Here is a 20,198-nt window from a genome sequence, read left to right on the forward strand (position 1 = left end):
GGTCTTATACAATATTTGTCCTTTTGCCTCTGACTAATTTCGCTCAGCATAATGCCTTCCAGGTTCCTCCATGTTATGAAATGTTTCAGAGATTCGTCACTGTTCTTTATCGATGCGTAGTATTCCATTGTGTGAATATACCACAATTTATTTAACCATTCATCCGTTGATGGACACCTTGGTTGCTTCCAACTTTTTGCTATTGTAAACAGAGCTGCAATAAACATGGGAGTGCATATATCTGTTTGTATGAAGGCTCTTGTATCTCTAGGGTATATTCCTAGGAGTGGGATTTCTGGGTTGTATGGTAGTTCTATTTCTAACTGTTTAAGATAACGCCAGATAGATTTCCAAAGTGGTTGTACCATTTTACATTCCCACCAGCAGTGTATGAGAGTTCCAATCTCTCCGCAGCCTCTCCAACATTTATTATTTTGTGTTTTTTGGATTAATGCCAGCCTTGCTGGTGTGAGATGGAATCTCATCGTTGTTTTAATTTGCATTTCTCTAATGGCTAATGATCGAGAGCATTTTCTCATGTATCTGTTGGCTGCCTGAATATCTTCTTTAGAGAAATGTGTGTTCATATCCTTTGCCCACTTCTTGATTGGGTTGTTTGTCTTTTTGTGGTTGAGTTTTGACAGAATCATGTAGATTTTAGAGATCAAGCGCTGGTCGGAGATGTCATAGCTGAAAATTCTTTCCCAATCTGTAAGTGGTCTTTTTACTCTTTTGGTGAAGTCTTTAGATGAGCATAGGTGTTTGATTTTTAGGAGCTCCCAGTTATCGGGTTTCTCTTCATCATTTTTGGTAATGTTTTGTATTCTGTTTATACCTTGTATTAGGGCTCCTAGGGTTGTCCCAATTTTATCTTCCATGATCTTTATCGTTTTAGTCTTTATGTTTAGGTCTTTGATCCACTTGGAGTTAGTTTTTGTGCATGGTGTGAGGTATGGGTCCTGTTTCATTTTTTTGCAAATGGATATCCAGTTATGCCAGCACCATTTGTTAAAAAGGCTGTCTTTTCCCCAGTTAATTGACACTGGTCCTTTGTCAAATATCAGCTGCTCATACGAGGATGGATCTATGTCTGGGTCCTCAATTCTGTTCCATTGGTCTATGTGTCTGTTGTTGTACCAATACCAGGCTGTTTTGACTACTGTGGCTGTATAATAGGTTCTGAAGTCAGGTAAGGTGAGGCCTCCCACTTTCTTCTTCTTTTTCAGTAGTGCTTTGCTTATCCGGGGCTTCTTTCCCTTCCATATGAAATTGGTGATTTGTTTCTCTATCCCCTTAAAATATGACCTTGGAATTTGGATCGGAAGTGCGTTAAATGTATAGATGGCTTTTGGTAGAATAGACATTTTTACTATGTTAAGTCTTCCTATCCATGAGCAAGGTATGTTTTTCCACTTAAGTATGTCCTTTTGAATTTCTTGTAGTAGAGCTTTGTAGTTTTCTTTGTATAGGTCTTTTACATCCTTGGTAAGATTTATTCCTAAGTATCTTATCTTCTTGGGGGCTACTGTGAATGGTATTGATTTGGTTATTTCCTCTTCGGTGTTCTTTTTGTTGATGTAGAGGAATCCAAGTGATTTTTGTATGTTTATTTTATAACCTGAGACTCTGCCAAACTCTTCTATTAGTTTCAGTAGTTTTCTGGAGGATTCCTTAGGGTTTTCTGTGTATATAATCATGTCATCTGCAAATAGTGATAACTTTACTTCTTCCTTGCCAATCCGGATACCTTTTATTTCTTTGTCTAGCCTGATTGCCCTGGCTAAGACTTCCAACACGATGTTGAATAAGAGTGGTGATAAAGGGCATCCTTGTCTGGTTCCCGTTCTCAAGGGAAATGCTTTCAGGTTCTCTCCATTTAGAGTGATATTGGCTGTTGGCTTTGCATAGATGCCCTTTATTATGTTGAGGAATTTTCCTTCAATTCCTATTTTGGTAAGAGTTTTTATCATGAATGGGTGTTGGACTTTGTCAAATGCCTTTTCTGCATCAATTGATAAGATCATGTGGTTTTTGTCTTTTGTTTTATTTATGTGGTGGATTACATTAATGGTTTTTCTGATATTAAACCAGCCTTGCATACCTGGTATAAATCCCACTTGATCAGGGTGAATTATTTTTTTGATGTGTCGTTGGATTCTATTGGCTAGAATTTTGTTGAGGATTTTTGCATCAATGTTCATGAGGGATATAGGTCTATAATTTTCTTTTTTTGTAATGTCTTTACCTGGTTTTGGTATCAGGGAGATGGTGGCTTCATAGAATGAGTTGGGTAGTATTCCGTCATTTTCTATGCTTTGGAATACCTTTAGTAGTAGTGGTGTTAACTCTTCTCTGAAAATTTGGTAGAACTCTGCAGTGAAGCCGTCCGGGCCAGGACTTTTTTTTGTTGGGAGTTTTTTGATTACCGTTTCAATCTCTTTTTTTGTTATGGGTCTATTTAGTTGTTCTACTTCTGAATGTGTTAGTTTAGGTAGGTAGTGTTTTTCCAGGAATTCATCCATTTCTTCTAGGTTTTCAAATTTGTTAGAGTACAATTTTTCATAATAATCTGAAATGATTCTTTTAATTTCATTTGGTTCTGTTGTGATGTGGTCCTTCTCATTTCTTATTCGGGTTATTTGTTTCCTTTCCTGTATTTCTTTAGTCAGTCTAGCCAATGGTTTATCAATTTTGTTAATTTTTTCAAAGAACCAGCTTTTGGCTTTGTTAATTCTTTCGATTGTTTTTCTGTTCTCTAATTCATTTAGTTCAGCTCTAATTTTTATTATTTGTTTTCTTCTGGTGCCTGATGGGTTCTTTTGTTGCTCACTTTCTATTTGTTCAAGTTGTAGGGACAGTTCTCTGATTTTGGCTCTTTCTTCTTTTTGTATGTGTGCATTTATCGATATAAATTGGCCTCTGAGCACTGCTTTTGCTGTGTCCCAGAGGTTTTGATAGGAAGTATTTTCATTCTCGTTGCTTTCTATGAATTTCCTTATTCCCTCCTTGATGTCCTCTATAACCCAGTCTTTTTTCAGGAGGGTATTGTTCATTTTCCAAGTATTTGATTTCTTTTCCCTCGTTTTTCTGTTATTGATCTCTAGTTTTATTGCCTTGTGGTCTGAGAAGATGCTTTGTAATATTTCGATGTTTTGGACTCTGCAAAGGTTTGTTTTATGACCTAATATGTGGTCTATTTTAGAGAATGTTCCATGTGCGCTGGAAAAAAAAGTATATTTTGCAGCAGTTGGGTGGAGAGTTCTGTATAAGTCAATGAGGTCAAGTTGGTTGATTGTTGTAATTAGATCTTCCGTGTCTCTGTTGAGCTTCTTACTGGATGTCCTGTCCTTCTCCGAAAGTGGTGTGTTGAAGTCTCCTACTATAATTGTGGAGGTATCTATCTCGCTTTTCAATTCTGTTAAAATTTGATTTATGTATCTTGCAGCCCTGTCATTGGGTGCGTAAATATTTAATATGGTTATGTCTTCCTGATCAATTGTCCCTTTTATCATTATATAGTGTCCTTCTTTATCCTTTGTGGTGGATTTAAGTCTAAAGTCTATTTTGTCAGAAATTAATATTGCTACTCCTCTTCTTTTTTGCTTATTGTTTGCTTGATATACTTTTTTCCATCCTTTGAGTTTTAGTTTGTTTGTGTCTCTAAGTCTAAGGTGTGTCTCTTGTAGGCAGCATATAGATGGATCGTGTTTCTTTATCCAGTCTGTGAATCTCTGTCTCTTTATTGGTGCATTTAGTCCATTTACATTCAGGGTAATTATAGATAAATAAGTTTTTAGTGCTGTCATTTTGATGCCTTTTTATGTGTGTTGTTGACAATTTCATTTTTCCACACACTTTTTTGTGCTGAGGCGTTTTTCTTAGTAAATTGTGAGATCCTCATTTTCATAGTGTTTGACTTTATGTTAGTTGAGTCGTTACTTTTTCTTGGTTTTTGTCTTGAGTTATAGAGTTGTTATGCCTTTTTGTGGTTACCTCATTATATACCCCTATTTTTCTAAGTAAAAACCTAATTTGTATTGTTCTATATCGCCTTGTATCACTCTCCATATGGCAGTTCAATGCCTCCTGTATTTAGTCCCTCTTTTTGATTATTGTGATCTTTTACCTATTGACTTCCATAATTCCCTGTTATGTGTATTTTTTTTTTTAATTAATCTTAATTTGTTTGTTTTTGTGATTTCCCTATTTGAGTTGATATCAGGACGTTCTGTTTTGTGACCTTGTGTTGTGCTGATATCTGATATTATTGGTTCTCTGACCAAACAATATCCTTTAGTATTTCTTGTAGCTTTGGTTTGGTTTTTGCAAATTCTCTAAACTTGTGTTTGTCTGTAAATATCTTAATTTCGCCTTCATATTTCAGAGAGAGTTTTGCTGGATATATGATCCTTGGTTGGCAGTTTTTCTCCTTCAGTGTTCTGTATATGTCGTCCCATTCCCTTCTTGCCTGCATGGTTTCTGCTGAGTAGTCAGAACATATTCTTATTGATTCTCCCTTGAAGGTAACCTTTCTTTTCTCCCTGGCTGCTTTTAAAATTTTCTGTTTATCTTTGGTTTTGGTGAGTTTGATGATAATATGTCTTGGTGTTTTTCTTTTTGTATCAATCTTAAATGGGGTTCGATGAGCATCTTGGATAGATATCCTTTCGTCTTTCATGATGTCAGGGAAGTTTTCTGTCAGAAGTTCTTCAACTATTTTCTCTGTGTTTTCTGTCCCCCCTCCCTGTTCTGGGACTCCAATCACCCGCAGGTTATCCTTCTTGATAGAGTCCCACATAATTCTTAGGGTTTCTTCATTTTTTTTAATTCTTTTATCTGATTTTTTTTCAGCTATGTTGGTGTTGATTCCCTGGTCCTCCAGATGTCCCAGTCTGCATTCTAATTGCTCGAGTCTGCTCCTCTGACTTCCTAGTGTGTTGTCTAATTCTGTTATTTTATTGTTAATCTTTTGGATTTCTACATGTTGTCTCTCTATGGATTCTTGCAACTTATTAATTTTTCCAGTATGTTCTTGAATAATCTTTTTGAGTTCTTCAACAGTTTTATCAGTGTGTTCCTTGGCTTTTTCTGCAGATATCCTAATTTCATTTGTGATATCATTAAGCATTCTGTAAATTAGTTTTTTATATTCTGTATCTGATAATTCCAAAATTGTATCTTCAGTTGGGAAAGATTTTGATTCTTTTATTTGGGGGGTTGGAGAAGCTGTCACGGTCTGCTTCTTTAAGTGGTTTGATATGGATTGTTGTCTCCGAGCCATCACTGGGAAACTAGTTTTTCCAGAAAATCCGCTGCGAGCAGTCCAAATCCCTGCGGGACGGTTCCCCGGCTCGGATGCTGCTCTTTCTGCTCCAAGATCAGTCACTGCCTCCCGGGGACTTCTCCTACCGGCTGCGTCCCACGCCGCCCGTGGAACCGGCTGGTCCCCCTCCCGGGGTTAGTTCAGGGGGGTGGAGCAGGTCTCTGTGCTTGTGCCGTACCTGACTGGTACGCTGGCTCCAGGCTCTGGAAACTATCGCTGCTTCCCCGTATTAGTTCGTTCTCCGTCTCTAAATCCGTGATTGTTGTTCAGGGTTCGTAGATTGTTATGTATGTGATCGATTCACTTGTTTTTCCGTGTCTTTGTTGTAAGAGGGATCCGAGGTAACGTCTGCCTAGTCCGCCATCTTGGCTCCGCCAGATTCTTGTGGTTTTAAATGACACTTTTAAACACAATGATTGTTCATTGAAATTAGAAGTTTTTCCATGGAGACCACACTTAAAGTCTCCTTAAAGATAATTCGAAATTCATTATCCACTGTCTTCTAAAAGTAATATGGGGCTATGAAATCAATATCTAGAAATGGAGGTGATGATGACATCTAGAATTTTTTGTTTTAATCACATTTGGGTTCTCCTTTAGTAATTGTTATTTTTACAATTACCAGATGCCACATTTTTTTTTAGCTATTGGAATTTCATTTCTACCTTATTTATTTACTTAGGTTTTTTTTTTAAGAGAATTTTAAGGCTGTCTGCAGAGATTTGAAAAATGGCAACAAATGAAAGTATCAGCATCTTTAGTTCAGCATCCTTGGCTGTGGAGTACGTAGGTTCACTTCTACCAGAGAATCCCCTGCAAGAACCATTTAAAAATGCTTGGAACTATATGTTGAATAATTACACAAAGTTCCAGATTACGACATGGGGGTCCCTCATAGTTCATGAAGCTCTTTATTTCCTGTTCTGTTTACCTGGATTTTTGTTTCAATTTATACCTTACATGAAAAAGTACAAAATTCAGAAGGCGAGCGTAATGAACTTTAAACGGAATATTATCATTAGTGTTGTTGAATATATTTAAACAGAATATAACTTTGTTTTGAGAGATCTACATCACTGCTGTCCAATATATACTGTGAGCCACATATGTCATTTTAAATTATCTAGTAGGACACATAAAGTAAAAAAAAGTGAAATTAATTTAAATATATTTTATTTAACCCAATAAGTCTAAAATATTGTCATTTCAACAGGTAATCAAAATTAAAAAAAAAAATTTAATGGTATATTTTACATTATCGTTTTCATATTAAGTCTTTGAAATCCAGTCTGTTTTGCAGCCCATCTCAATTCAGACTAGCCATATACAAAATGTTTACTAGCCACAAATTGCTAGTGGCTACTTCGTTGGATAGCACATCCCTACATCATTACTGATAATGTCTCATGAATAGTTTGTTGAATTGGACTTAAAGTAGATATGATATTTATCTAACTTAGGTTCATAAATTTTCATTATTAACCTAGCTGGAGGGAAAAAATCGAGATTTGTGGTTATTAATGTTGCAGTTTACCTGATGTCCTAGCAAAGCTAAGTGTATGTTAATATGATAAGAGCCTGACCAGGGGTATGAAAGTCGTGTTTTTCCCCTAAATATATGGTGGGTGGTTGTGCAGCAGTCATGTCATCCCTAATAAGGAGGTGATGCTCCTAGTTCCTAGGTATTTGATCCAATGCACTAATGTTTCTCAGGAGCCCACTATGTATGTGACAAGTATTGAGGTATACAAAATGCCCGTTCTCAATTATAAACACAGGGAACACAGCAAACTCTGCTAGTGTGTACGCTAATGAGTTTGACATGATTTGCAGGAAAGAATCTGGATTCATTTATTATTTATCAGCTCTTGGTACACCCATATTTCAAATGCTTCCTGTTTACTTTTCTTAAAAATTCATGCCAAAGTAAAACTCAAGGGTTTGAAGTGTTGGTAGAAAGTAGACATATCAAGAGTGTTCATCATTGGTTGATGAATCTGCGAAACATCTCACAACATGTATTTATCTGAAGGGCATTATGCGAAGTAAGTCAAAGGACAAATACTGTATGAGACCACTGTTACAAAAACACATGAAAATGTTTCCACACAGAATGAAACAATCTTCGATGGTTATAAGGGAGGGAAGGGGTGGAGTGGGAAAAACACTAGATAGTAGATAAGTGGTAACTTTGGCGAAGGGTAAGACAGTACACAATACTGGGAAAGTCAGCACAACTTGACCAGGGCACAGTCATAGAAGGTTCACAGACACATCCAAATGCCCTGAGGGACCGAGCTACTGGGCTGAGGCCTGGGGACCATGGTCTCGGGGGACATCTAGCTCAATTGGCATGACATAGTCTGACTGTGGTGATTGGTGACTGGGGTCTTAAAACTCTGCGAGCGGCCATCTAAGATACATCTGCTGGTCCTATCCTGGCTGGAGCAAAGGAGAATGAAGAAGACCAAGATACAAGGGAAAGATTAGACCTAAGGACTAATGGACCACAACTACTACAACCTCTGCCAGACTGAGCCCAGAGTAAATAGATGGTGTGTGGTTACCACCACCAACTACTCTGTCAGGGATCACAATAGAGGGTCCTGGACAGAGTGGGAGGAAAATATAGAAGAAAATTCAGATTCACACACACACACACAAAAAGACCAGCTTTGCTGAGAATATAGCCCCAGGATTTCTTTTAACTCAGTACTGAAGCCACTCCTGAGGTACAAACTTCAGCCAAAGACTGTTGTTGTTAAGTGCCATCGAGTCAGTTCCAACTCATAGTGACCCTATGTATAACAGAACAAAACACTGCCCAATCCTGTGTTATCCTTGCAATTGTTGTTATGCTTAAGCCCATTGTTGCAACCACTGTGTCCGTCCATCTCATTGAGGGTCTTCTTTGCTGACCCTCTACTTTAACAAGCATGATGTCCTTCTCCAGGGACTGATCCTTCCTGACAACATGTCCAAATTATGTGAGATGTATTCTGGCTGTACTTCTTCCAAGACAGATTTGTTCGTTCTTTCGGCAGTCTATGGTATATTCAATATCCTCCTCCAACACCACAATTCAGAGCCAAAGATTAGACAGGTGTATAGGGCTAACGACACACATGAGGGACATGCTTCATAGTTCAATTATGTATACTAGACTAGTGGGCACACCAGCCCAAAAGCAAAGACGAGAAGGCAGGAAGGGACAGGAAAACTGGATGAGTGAAAACAGGGAATCTGAGGTGGGGATGGGGGAAGAGTGTTGACACATCTGGGGTTGGCGACCAACGTTACAAAACAATTTGCATATCAACTGTTTAATGAGAAACTGATTTGCTCTGTAAACTTTCACCTAAATCACAATTAAAAAAAAAAAAGTGTTCATCATTGGAAAGTAATTTGCACTCACTGAGGAAACACCAGGTAGCCAATCAGTGGACACACTCCCTCCTGTCAGTCTGACAGCTTCATAGCCTGTCCCAGTGAGTCTCACTTTTAGGAAGTGCTAATGTCAAGCCTCTCTGGGGATAGTACAGGAGGGCAGGTGACCGTGGATTCTCAAGAGGAAGGAATAAAAAAGAATGATGTCCCAAAGGAGAGTCTCCTGTCACCCTACATTAAGAACACAGAAGTTTCAAAAATTATTTTTATGAAAAAGTCTGCTTTGGAAGACAATTCAATTTGGATGTCTATGTTCTAATGTGCCTTTAGCGTGATTCTGGCTGCCCGGTATCACCTGTTATTTATGTATAGGGCTAATTCATTATGTGACAAGGCAGGCAGAAGTATCGTTCTCCTTCTTCACTGTCCTTATGTATGTTCCATGCTGCTGTTGCCTCACTGGTCAGAGAGAGGACGACCTTTTTTCAGCTAAGAGTTATGTGAGTGGCTTTACAATAAAACACAGCAAAAGAAAGGACAGTTACCTAGTTGGTTACAATTAGTTGTTTATAATCTGATGTCAGACATCAGAGATTAACAGGCTGGGTAGTATGGATTCAAGTCTATACTCAGCATATCTTTTGAGCTCCACAACCTTAATAAAATCCATACTTTGAGCTTTTTCAATACTAAAATAAATTGTGACGGTAAATGAATACAAGTTTTCACAATGTAAAGGGATGTAAATACAAACAAAATAATCAGTATATATTAATTATGACTTTATACTTTTTGAATACAAATACCTGAAATAACATAGTAGGTGTAAGAAGTTACAGGTGGTGATGAAATAATACTAAAAACTCTCTGCTTTCAAACAGAATGGACAAGTGGACAGTTAATGAACATGCTAGCTATGGAAAAATTTACAGGAATGAAAGAGAGTAATAAGGTAGACCTCATAGGATGTTTCCTGAAAAAAATAACCATACAGCTTAATTCTCCAGAGTTTTTTTTTTTTTTTCTTGAAAATATATTGCTAAAAACATTCTTTCTGAAGTCAATGGCCCTAATAACCGTATTCCTTCATATCAGAACCCAGGTATGTATAAAGAAACAACATGTGGTAAACTCTTATATTGTTTTAGGTGTAACTTTTTATTATTCACTGTCTTTAACTAATTTATGTACTTCAAAAAAAAAATTTTTTTTTTTCAAACAGTATACTATCTGATTTTACTATCCATAGTTATCTTTGTGGTAATTTCTGTAGCTTCAGCGTAGTGGTTAAGTGCTACGGCTGCTAACCAAAGGGTCGCCAGTTTGAATCTGCCAGGCGCTCCTTGGAAACTCTATGGGGCAGTTCTACTCTGTCCTATAGGGTTGCTATGAGTCGGAATGGACTTGATGGCACTGGGTTTTTGTTTTTGTTTTTCCCCCATGGGTATTAGGTTCTAGCCAGGAGTTTCTGTGGGAAACAGTGCCTCTGTTGGCCCAAGCCTGAATCTTCAGTTTATTTTGTCCCCAGTCACACAGACTGGAGGTTTGGAGGAGGTGGCTCAGATAATACAACAGGAATAGGGCAATTTTAAATATCTTGTGCAAAACCCTCATGTTATCGTCCAGGAAACTGAGTTGTAAACATCACAGAGCTAGGTAATGGCTTAGTGGTGGCCTTGGGTTTGGAACCTGAGTCTCCAGATTGATTCTCAGTTCAATGTTTTTCTATTTTTGTCAGGAGTAATAAAACTCTTCATTTCAAGAATCAACTGGGTCCACAGACCTAGATTTTAGTTAGTCTAAGTTCTGCTAATAACTGCCTGTGTGATGCTGGGCAAGGTAGTTGACTTCTTTGGGCCTCTGTTGATGAGGTGCTTCCCAGTTTGGATGTTATGGTTCAGTTAAACAAATTAATTTGGCAGTTTTCTGAATTTTTAAGCAAAAACCAAGCACACTCTCTTTTTGTAAAGCAAAAAGCACTTTGCCTATCACCAAAAAAGTCTAAGTATAGCCTTTAAGTTGTATGAATTAACTTTTATGCTATGGCTTGCTAAGCAAATCAGCATTCCAGTGAGGTTTTATGAACGGCTCACTGCACTGATCTCACTTTCCTCATTTTGACATGGATCTGTGAATGTCATCACCTGTAGGCAGTAACGCTCCACCCTTTGGGAACTACTGGACACATCTCTGAAGTTCTTTAGCTCAGAGAGTTTATAATCCTGTCGCTGTATATGAACAAACATGCACTTATTTTCTGGAATGAATACCACTAAATTACTGGAAGCATCTATTTACCTCTGTAATAGACGCTCCCAGCGTTAGTGTGTACCACTCCTTCATAAGTTGGGGGGGGGCCTAACTGTAATCTTACTGTCACACATTCTTTCTTCTCTAAAACTTACAGTAAAAAGTATGAAAGATCAGGGACAGCAAAGACTGGAGAGTTCTTTATTCTCCAGTATTTCTTTGGTTTATTTGAATATCGTTATGCTGGGTTTGTCTATCAAGTTTCTTCACCTTCTCATAGTAGTGAAAATAGTTGTTCAGTATGTAGAAGAGATGGTTGTTGTGATTTCTGGGCTTTAATGTAACATAGATTTATAATCCCACATAAACATTAAATAAAAACTAGGGATTCACTTCTAATTGTCAAGGTAAACTACTGACAGCAGACGTCAACATGAAGTATTGCGATTTTTCTCTACAGGACAAGCCAGAATCATTGGCAAACCAGTGGAAATGTTTTAAAGTGCTTCTCTTTAATCAATTTTGTATCCAGCTGCCTTTGATTTGTGGAACCTATTATTTTACAGAGTATTTCAATATTCCCTATGATTGGGAAAGAATGCCAAGATGGCAAGATGGTATGTAAATAAAAATTTGATTTTTATACTCAAAATTTATTACTCAACTAAAATATAAACACTAACCCATTTGGTTATTACAATAACCAGTTGCAATAGCCATCACAGTAAATTGATAACCAGTTGCCATCAGGTTGACCCAACTCATGGAGACCTCATGTATCTTAGAGCAGAACTGTGCTCCATAGGGTTTCCAATGGCAGATTTTTTAGAAGTAGATTGCCAGGACCTTCTTCCAACGTGCTGCTGGGTAGACTTGAGCCACCAACCTTTTGCTTAGCAGTGGAGCTCTTAACTGTACCACCCAGGAACTCCAATTAAAATATACACAATATTTATCTTTTTTTTATTTGATTAATGCTTGTTTGATGTACACTTTGGAAGTAAATAAAATGTACAAAAGTAAACCATAATAAAAACTTAAATTGTTTTAATTTTTGTGTCTTTCTTTTTTCTAATGTAATATTTTATTGGAAGGTAAGTTTTTAGGATCAGAAGTTTCCATAGCATTCTTTGTATCATTGTATACAGATACACATGCTTATACTGAATAGAACTGGTATTAAAAGATAGTAATTACTGGGAAAACATTAAATTTCAAGTCTGAAATGAATGAAAGAATTAAAGAATAATTTTTGAGGTATGTAAACATTGTGCCCATATAAAAATAAATATGTATTATCTGAGTGCAAATATTTGTGTTCAAATAATATTTGTATTCAACTCTCTGTACCCAAAATTACCTGAGTATGTTGTTGTTGTTAGGTGCTGTTGAGTTGGTTCTGACTCACAGCAATCCTACGTACAACAGAACTAAACATTGCCCGGTCCTGCACCATCCTCACAATCATTGTAATGCTTGAGCCCATTGTTGCAGCCACTGGGTCAATCCATCCCATTGAGGATTTTCCACTTTTTCAGTGACCATCTACTTTACCAAGCATGATGCCCCTCTTGATAACATGTCGACATAGTCTCGCCATCCTTACTTCTAAGGAGCATTCTGGCTGCACTTATTCCAAGGCAAATTTGTTCGTTTTTTTGGCAGTCCATGGTATATTCAACATTCTGCACCACCACCATAATTCAAAGGTGTCTATTCTTTGGTCTTCCAGATTCATTGTCCAGCTTTCTCATGCATACAAGGTGATTGAAAACACCACGGCTTGAGTCAGGCACAGCTTATTCTTCAAGGTTACATCTTTGCTTTTAACACCTTAAAAAAGTCTTTTGCAGCAGATTTGCCCAATACAATGCGTCAGTTTGATTTCTTGACTGCGGCTTCTATGGGTTTTGATTGTGGATCCAAGTTAAATGAAATCCTTGAGAACTTCAATCTTTCCTCCATTTATCATGATGTTGCTTATTGGTCCAGTTGTGAGGATTTTTGTTTCCTTTGTGTTGAGGCATAATCCATACTGAAGGCTATAGTCTTTGATCTTCATCAGTTAGTACTTCAAGTCCTCTTCACTTTCAGCAAGCAATGTTGTCTCATCTGCATAACGCAGGTTGTTAATGAGTCGTCCTCCAATCCTGATGCTCCATTCTTCTTTATATAGTCCAGCTTCTCACATTATTTGCTCAATGTACAGATTGAATAAGTATGCTGATAGGATACAGCCCTGACGCACAATTTTCCTGACTTTAAACCATGCAGTATACCCTTGTTCTGTTTGAACAAGTGCGTCTTGGTCAATGTACAGGTTCCTCATGAGCACAATCAAGTGTTCTGGAAGATTCTCATCCTTCGCAGTGTTATCTGTAATTTGTTACGATCCACACTGTCCGATGCCTTTGCATAGTCAATAAAACACAGGTAAACATCTTTCTGGTATTCTCTGCTTTCAGCCAGGATCCATCTGACATCAGCATTGATATCCCTCGTTCCACATCCTCTTCTGGATCCTGCATGAAAACAGATGTATCAATTTTTAAATGTACATTTTTTCTATGTAATATATAATCAACATACAACAGAATTTCTGAGTGTGGGTGCATTTGTATATAAAATAATTTTTTGCCCATAGCACGTAAGTTGTGTCTTTCTCATTAGTAGAAAAAGGTGATGATTGTACTATTCATCTTAGTTCAAGCCCTTTATCAATATTACTTTTTTCCTGAAAAAAAACCAAAAGTTATCAATTTTGTTTCTTAACTCTGACTTCATACCTGTAAATTTCTGTCAGAATGAACTAGAATTGGTATGGTGTTCAAACTCTACCCTTCGGTTTGTACCATGTAGCCATCTTGTATCTAGTAGTTTTGGGACTTAGTTGATCAATATATGCAATTAGGTCAAGCTGATAAATGGGTATTTGGTTTTATGTAATATCTCAAGCCGTGATCTCAGATAAGAGCTTAGATTATTTACATAAAAATTATTTCATACTTATTACAATATTTTCACCTTAAAGGTACATGCTTTTGCTAAGATGCTTTGGCTGTGCCATGATTGAGGGTACCTTGCACTATTTCCTGCACAGACTCTTACACCACAAAAGAATATATAAATATATTCATAAAATTCATCATGAGTTTCAGGTATGTTAGAATTGTACTTAATACATTTTTTCATTAGACACAAAATGTCATCATTTTTACTGTGTGAGCATTTTTTAAAATTGTTGGTGATGTTTTTATTTCCTTCTCCTTTGGCATGATTACTAAGAACATAACACATACACACAGACAACCAGTTCTACAGATTTTCTTTAGTATCTAAATTTCATGGTAAATTGAGAACTGAAAAAACGAAAATGAAATACTTCATTTGTCTCATTTTTGTGGCCACAGCAATATTCTGACACAGCTGGGTCCCTGACAATTTGATAGTGGCTGTGGTAATGCCACAGTTGTTCAAAAGGGACCTAAATCAACCACCCTTTAATGTCAAAACTTCTAAAACCGCTATCAGCTTATGTTTAACACATTGTCACCACAGCACTAACACCCACAAAAGTGGTGATTTTTAGATTTTATTAGAACTACTATGACTTGGCTCTGACAAACTGGCTATGTTGGAATTTTCTGCATTGATCCTGATTACATGATATGCTTACTAACACCAAATCAACCATCCGTTTCTTCTTAAAGCAAATTCGAAGGCAAAGATCAAAATTAGAACTCAAGTCAATTGTTAAATGCCTTATTTAAACCATCAAAGACAGTTATTCAGATTCTATTAATGGCATCCCTAGACCTTTGGATGTTCAGTGGATATTTTTACTAAGATTTACTATTATTACATATGTATGGTTAGATACATTATTACATGTAGGAACAACGTACTTTAATAAAACTGTATGTATGAGTAACATAGAATATATTAAGGAATTCTTTTCTATTTGTTTTAGGCTCCATTTGGAATTGAGACTGAATATGTACATCCTCTGGAAATCCTAATTTTTGGAACTGGATATATCATTGGAGTCATGCTATTATTTGATCATATAATTTTTCTTTGGGCATGGGTGACCTTTCGTTTGATAGGAGCTATTGATACCCACAGGTGAGTTATGGTGTCTAGTCAGGTGATGAAGTATCATATCTTTATGCCATGGTCGTAAGATTATCTGTAGACTAATAAGAGAACTTAATTTTGTTAATGTTTATTATTTTAAAGAAGGAGACTAATCATTGGATAAAAGTTCAAGTAATAGAGATATTTTTATAATACAAGAAGACTTTTTCTCTACATATGCTGTTATCGGTTTATAGTCAGAATATATTCATGTATTATTTTTATGTGATCATGTATTTTTTCTTTGGGCATGGGTGACCATTCGTTTGACAGAATCTATTGGTGTTCATAGGTGAGTTACGATTTCTAGTCAGGTGATTAGGTGTCATAAAATATCTTTATTTTCATGGTCATTAGATTATCTTTAGACTAATAGAAGTAAATTTTGTTAGTTTTATTATTTGAAAAAGAAAAAAAGGGAGACTAATCGTTGATTAAAAGTTAAAGTAACAGAGATATTTTTATAGGAGGTTTTTCCCGCATCTATGCTGTTATCGGAGCCCTGGTGGTTAAGAGATAATCTGCTAACCAAAAGGTCGGCAGTTGGAATCCACCAGCCACTCCTTGGAAACCCTGTGGGGCAGTTCTACTCTGTTCTATAGGGTGGCTGAGTCAGAATTGACTGGAAGGCAATGGATTTGGATTTGTTATGTGTTATCGTTTTTATAGTGAGAATATATTCATGTATCATTTGGGCAAATAAAATTTTGATAGGTCCTGCCAAACTGCCCTCTAAAAGGGTCCCTACTCTCACTCCCACCAGGAATGTGTGAGAATGTTTTCCCTTCCCCTTTCCTCAACATCCTTCCAAACATAGACACTACACTCTTTTAAATATTTGTCAGTAACAGAACAAAAAGAGTTTTCAGTTTTTCACCTGCATTTCCTCCTTGACAAGTGAGGCTACGCATCTATTTGTATGTTTATTGACCAATATTACTTTTTTCTTCTTTGAGTTACCTTTCTATATCCTTTGCCCATTTTTCTATTAGGTTATATGTCTTTTTCCTATTGGTCGTATGAGCTTTGTTTGCTTTATATATGTTGTAAGTATTTTCTCCTGTCATTTGAATTTTAACTCGATGTTTTTTTTATGGTGCTAAAGTTTTTAATTTTCATGTAGTAAAATCTATCAGTCATTTCTTTAATGGCTTTTGGGTTTCATGCCTTCGGTTAGAAAGGCCTTTCCTGAAAGATTAATGTTCAAATAAAAATATTTTTGTTATTTCTTATAAATTTATTTAAATATAATTCAAAATTAGCCATTTTTTTAACCTTCTTTAATGAATCTAAACCTATTTCTTATTTGAAAAAAAATATGGAAACATTGAGCCCTCACTGAAGAAGGTTTCTCATTTTTTCTGTCTGGCAGTTTTTTTTAATTAATGACAAAGCACTCACCTGTAATATGTACATATTTCAGATGCATCTTTCCTGTCTATTGTAAGATATTTTGGGGCACAATATATTTAATGACTTTTTAAATGCCTAATATCCTAATTTTTTTATTATTATTTTAAAATTATTATATGCTTTTTGCATTTGACTTGGGGCTTACTATGCCCATGAAGGTGTATTCTAAGAATTATTTTAAACCGCTGAAGTAGCAAGATTAATGCTTCTCATTTTGGGCAGAGAATATTCTAGATGAATTGTAACTGACTTATTAAACTTACCCTTTCCTTTCATTTTCCTTGCCCTCTTCCTCCCTCCCTCTGTCTCAGCTCAGCCAAGGGAGAGAGCGGTTGGGGTGATTCGGCTGCTATTGTGCAGGCACAGCCACATGTGAGATGGTAGAGATGCAGTCAGAAATAAGGCAGAAAACTCTAAATATGACTCTTTTTGAAAATATATGCTCTCCCAGCTATGGAAAGCACACTCATATTCCGATTAAACATGGTACATTGAATCCCAATTGTCATTACCTAAAAAAATAAAACAAGTTGCTACACAGTAATTCTTGGATATAACCTTTTTTAATACTTGATGCTAATTTCACATGACCTTTACTGAAGGGCATATGTAGTGTTGTGGGCATTATTTAGCTGTTGAAATCTGTGGTGAGAACTCTCCTCTAAAACACAGAAGAAAAATGTTTCTTGAAAACCTATGTCAAAAAATTATTGGCTTTCATCCTCTTAAGTATTTAATATATAATTTCCATGGATCTTTTGTGGTTTTTTTTTTTTTTTTCTTAATATGTTTTCTAGAAAGTTGTCTTAGTTATCTAGTGCAGTTATAACAGAAATACCATAAGTGGATGGCTTTAACAAACAAATTTATTCTCTCATAATTTATGAGGCTAGAAGTCCAAATTCAGGGTGCCAGCTCTAGGGAAGGCTTTCTCCTTCAGCTCTGGTGGAAGGTCCTTGTCTCCTTTTAACATCTGTTGGCACGGCATTCCTTGGCGATCTCCATGTGTCTTGGCATCAGTCTTCCTCTGGGTGTAGGAGGTCTCCAGCGCAGACACTCCGGGTCCAAAGGATACACTCCACCCCCAGCTCTTCTTTCTTGGTGGTAGGTAAACCCTTCTCCTCTCTGCTGTCTTCTCTCTCCTTTTGTCTCTTGTAAGATAAAAGGTGGAACCCAAGCAAACGTGTGACATGAGTAAGGTGTGACTAAAGTCACACCCTCTTGTAAGGTATGACTGAAGATACACTCCACAGAGATCCTGCCTCATTAACATATAGAGGTTAGGATTTACAACAAATCACAAAATTGAGGATGATTTCATCAGATCACAAAATGGAGGACAACCACACAATACTGGAAATTATGGTCTAGCCAAGTTGACAAATGTTTTGGGGGGACACAGTTCAATCCATGACAAATATGTACCCATTTCTGTAAATTCTTGTCTTTTGTAAACATAATAAAAATACAATGACTTAGGCAAAGTATTGAATTAGTTAATCAGCAGGTGATTGTCAATGAAAATGTCACCTATTTGAGATGTATTTATTTCCTTAATGATCTTTGCCATTTTATTTCAGTGGTTATGATATTCCTCTCAACCCTTTAAACCTCATCCCTTTCTACGCTGGTTCATGGCATCATGATTTCCACCACATGAACTTCACTGGAAACTATGCTTCGACTTTTACATGGTGGGATAGAATTTTTGGAACAGACTCAGTTTAATGCCTACACTGAAAAGATAAAGAAATGGGAGAAAAAGACTGAGTGAACCTTTCCTCTAAACCCTCTTGAAGATATACATTTTCCTGGATTGAAACTAGTAGTAACATTGCATCTGGGAGCAGAAATAAGCACGTATCTTGGCTGCATGGTGATAAAAAGGACATTAATAACCTTTAATTATCTTCTTAGTGGGAACATTTTCTGCTTTACGTACAAGTCCTATTTCTGTACAAATAAATACATATTTAAGTGTGGCTTTCATGAGGAAATCTTAAATGCCATTTTGCTAACCTTACAAAAAAGGTTTTAAGTACTGGAAGAAGTATTTATCTTTTTCCCCCAGGAATACCATAGGTCTTAAGTTGAAATTGGTCTTTAAATTTTTTAAATATGCAGTGCCCATATCAGAAAGCTCTTAATCGTGGTGTTGGCCTCAGATTGAACTCTAGACTTTTGGAAGAATTTGCCCTTTCAAAGAATCCCTCTGTCCTCAGCCACATGCCCACTCACCCAAATCCTCCACAGTATCTGAAAAGTCCAGAGCCTCTTCTTTTCAATTTCTATTCATAGGGTTTTCAGTGGCTGATTTTTCCCAATTGCCAGGCCTTTCTTGTAAGGTGACTTTGGGTGGACTTGATCCTCCAAACTTTTGGTTAGCAGCTGATCATGTTACCCATTGGTACCATATCTTAATCAGTTTCCCATTCCTCACTGACCACATCTACCCAATAAGTAACTACCAAGTACCTGACACATAAAGTTGTTGTTGTTATTGTTAGTATTATTTGCGATACAGTCAATTCCAGCTCCTGGCAACTCCATGTGTGTCAGAATAGAACCGTGCTTTATAGGGTTTTCAATCTTGTGGCCTTTTGAAAGCAAATTGCCAGGCCTGTCTTCCAAGTACCTCTGGGTTTGAACTGCCAACCTTTCGGCTACTATTCAAGCACTTAACTGTTTGTACCACCCAGGGGACCTGACATATAACTAAAAACCAAACCCATTGCCATCGAGTCAATTCCAACTTATAGCAACCCTTATAGGACAAAGTAGAACTTTCCCATAGCAGTTTCCAAGGCTGTAATCTTTATGGAAGCAGACTGCCTCATCTTTCTCCTTCAGAGTAGCCAATGGGTTTGAACTGCTGATCTTTTGTTTGGCAGCTGAGTGCTTAACCACAGCACCACCAGGGATCTTTCTTTGGCATGTCCAAAACCAAACCAAATCTGTTGTTGTAAAGTTGATTCTGACTCATAATGACCCTTTAGGACACTAGAAGTGCCCCATAGGGTTTCCAAGGCCATAAATCTTTAGGGGAGCAGACCGCTGTATCTTTTTCCCACAGAAAAGCTGGTAAGTTCAAACCACCAATCTTTTGGTTAGCAGCCAAACACATAACCACTGTGCCACCAGGGCTCCGTCTAGTACAACCTAAATAAATGTTGAATGAAGAATGAATTGAAAACCCTCAGTACACTAGAAATAATGCTGTTTTTCTCCACCATCCTGGCTTCATAACTTCCTGTTTACATAAACACGTGCAAGTTATTTAACCCCTCTAAGCCCTGGTTTTATTAATTGTAAAAGATGGTAAGGGGGTGGATGATTAAGCCCAAGGGTTATTACAGTGCCTGGTTTAAATATTTTACCTAGTATTAGGGCTACTAGGAATGGTATTTTTTTAGAGGTAGATTTATTATTTCCTTGAAATACTAAAAGTTTAAAAGGGAAAAAGTTCTTGTGTATTTAAATAAGAATGTCAGGACATGTTAATAAATAAAACTAAAAAATTAAAACATAGGGTTTATTTGGGCAGTTAGTCTATATGTATATAGGGAGACCACTCTATTTCTAAAACATAAATGGCTCAATGTAGGCTAGTTACAATGATGCTTTTAAAGAGAAGAGGGCAGAGTAGAATAGAAAATCAACAATTGGCAAGTCTTAACATGATTGTTTG

At 36.8% G+C, this 20,198-nt stretch overlaps 1 protein-coding gene and 1 pseudogene across 1 annotated transcript; one reads left to right on the top strand and one right to left on the bottom strand.

The window, feature by feature from the left end:
- The window catches only part of LOC100664000 (methylsterol monooxygenase 1-like), an 81,149-nt pseudogene that overhangs the window by 43,766 nt on the left and 17,185 nt on the right, over positions 1 to 20,198 (bottom strand).
- On the top strand, positions 11,461 to 18,980 carry LOC100673697 (methylsterol monooxygenase 1-like). The gene is made up of 4 exons (XM_064273596.1): positions 11,461 to 11,577; positions 13,992 to 14,118; positions 14,931 to 15,085; positions 18,091 to 18,980. The coding sequence occupies exons 1-4, from the start codon at positions 11,567 to 11,569 to the stop codon at positions 18,236 to 18,238; spliced, it is 441 nt and encodes a 146-aa protein (XP_064129666.1). The 5' UTR covers positions 11,461 to 11,566; the 3' UTR covers positions 18,239 to 18,980.

Source organism: Loxodonta africana, chromosome 21, assembly GCF_030014295.1.
Source record: "Loxodonta africana isolate mLoxAfr1 chromosome 21, mLoxAfr1.hap2, whole genome shotgun sequence".
Taxonomy (NCBI): domain Eukaryota; kingdom Metazoa; phylum Chordata; class Mammalia; order Proboscidea; family Elephantidae; genus Loxodonta; species Loxodonta africana.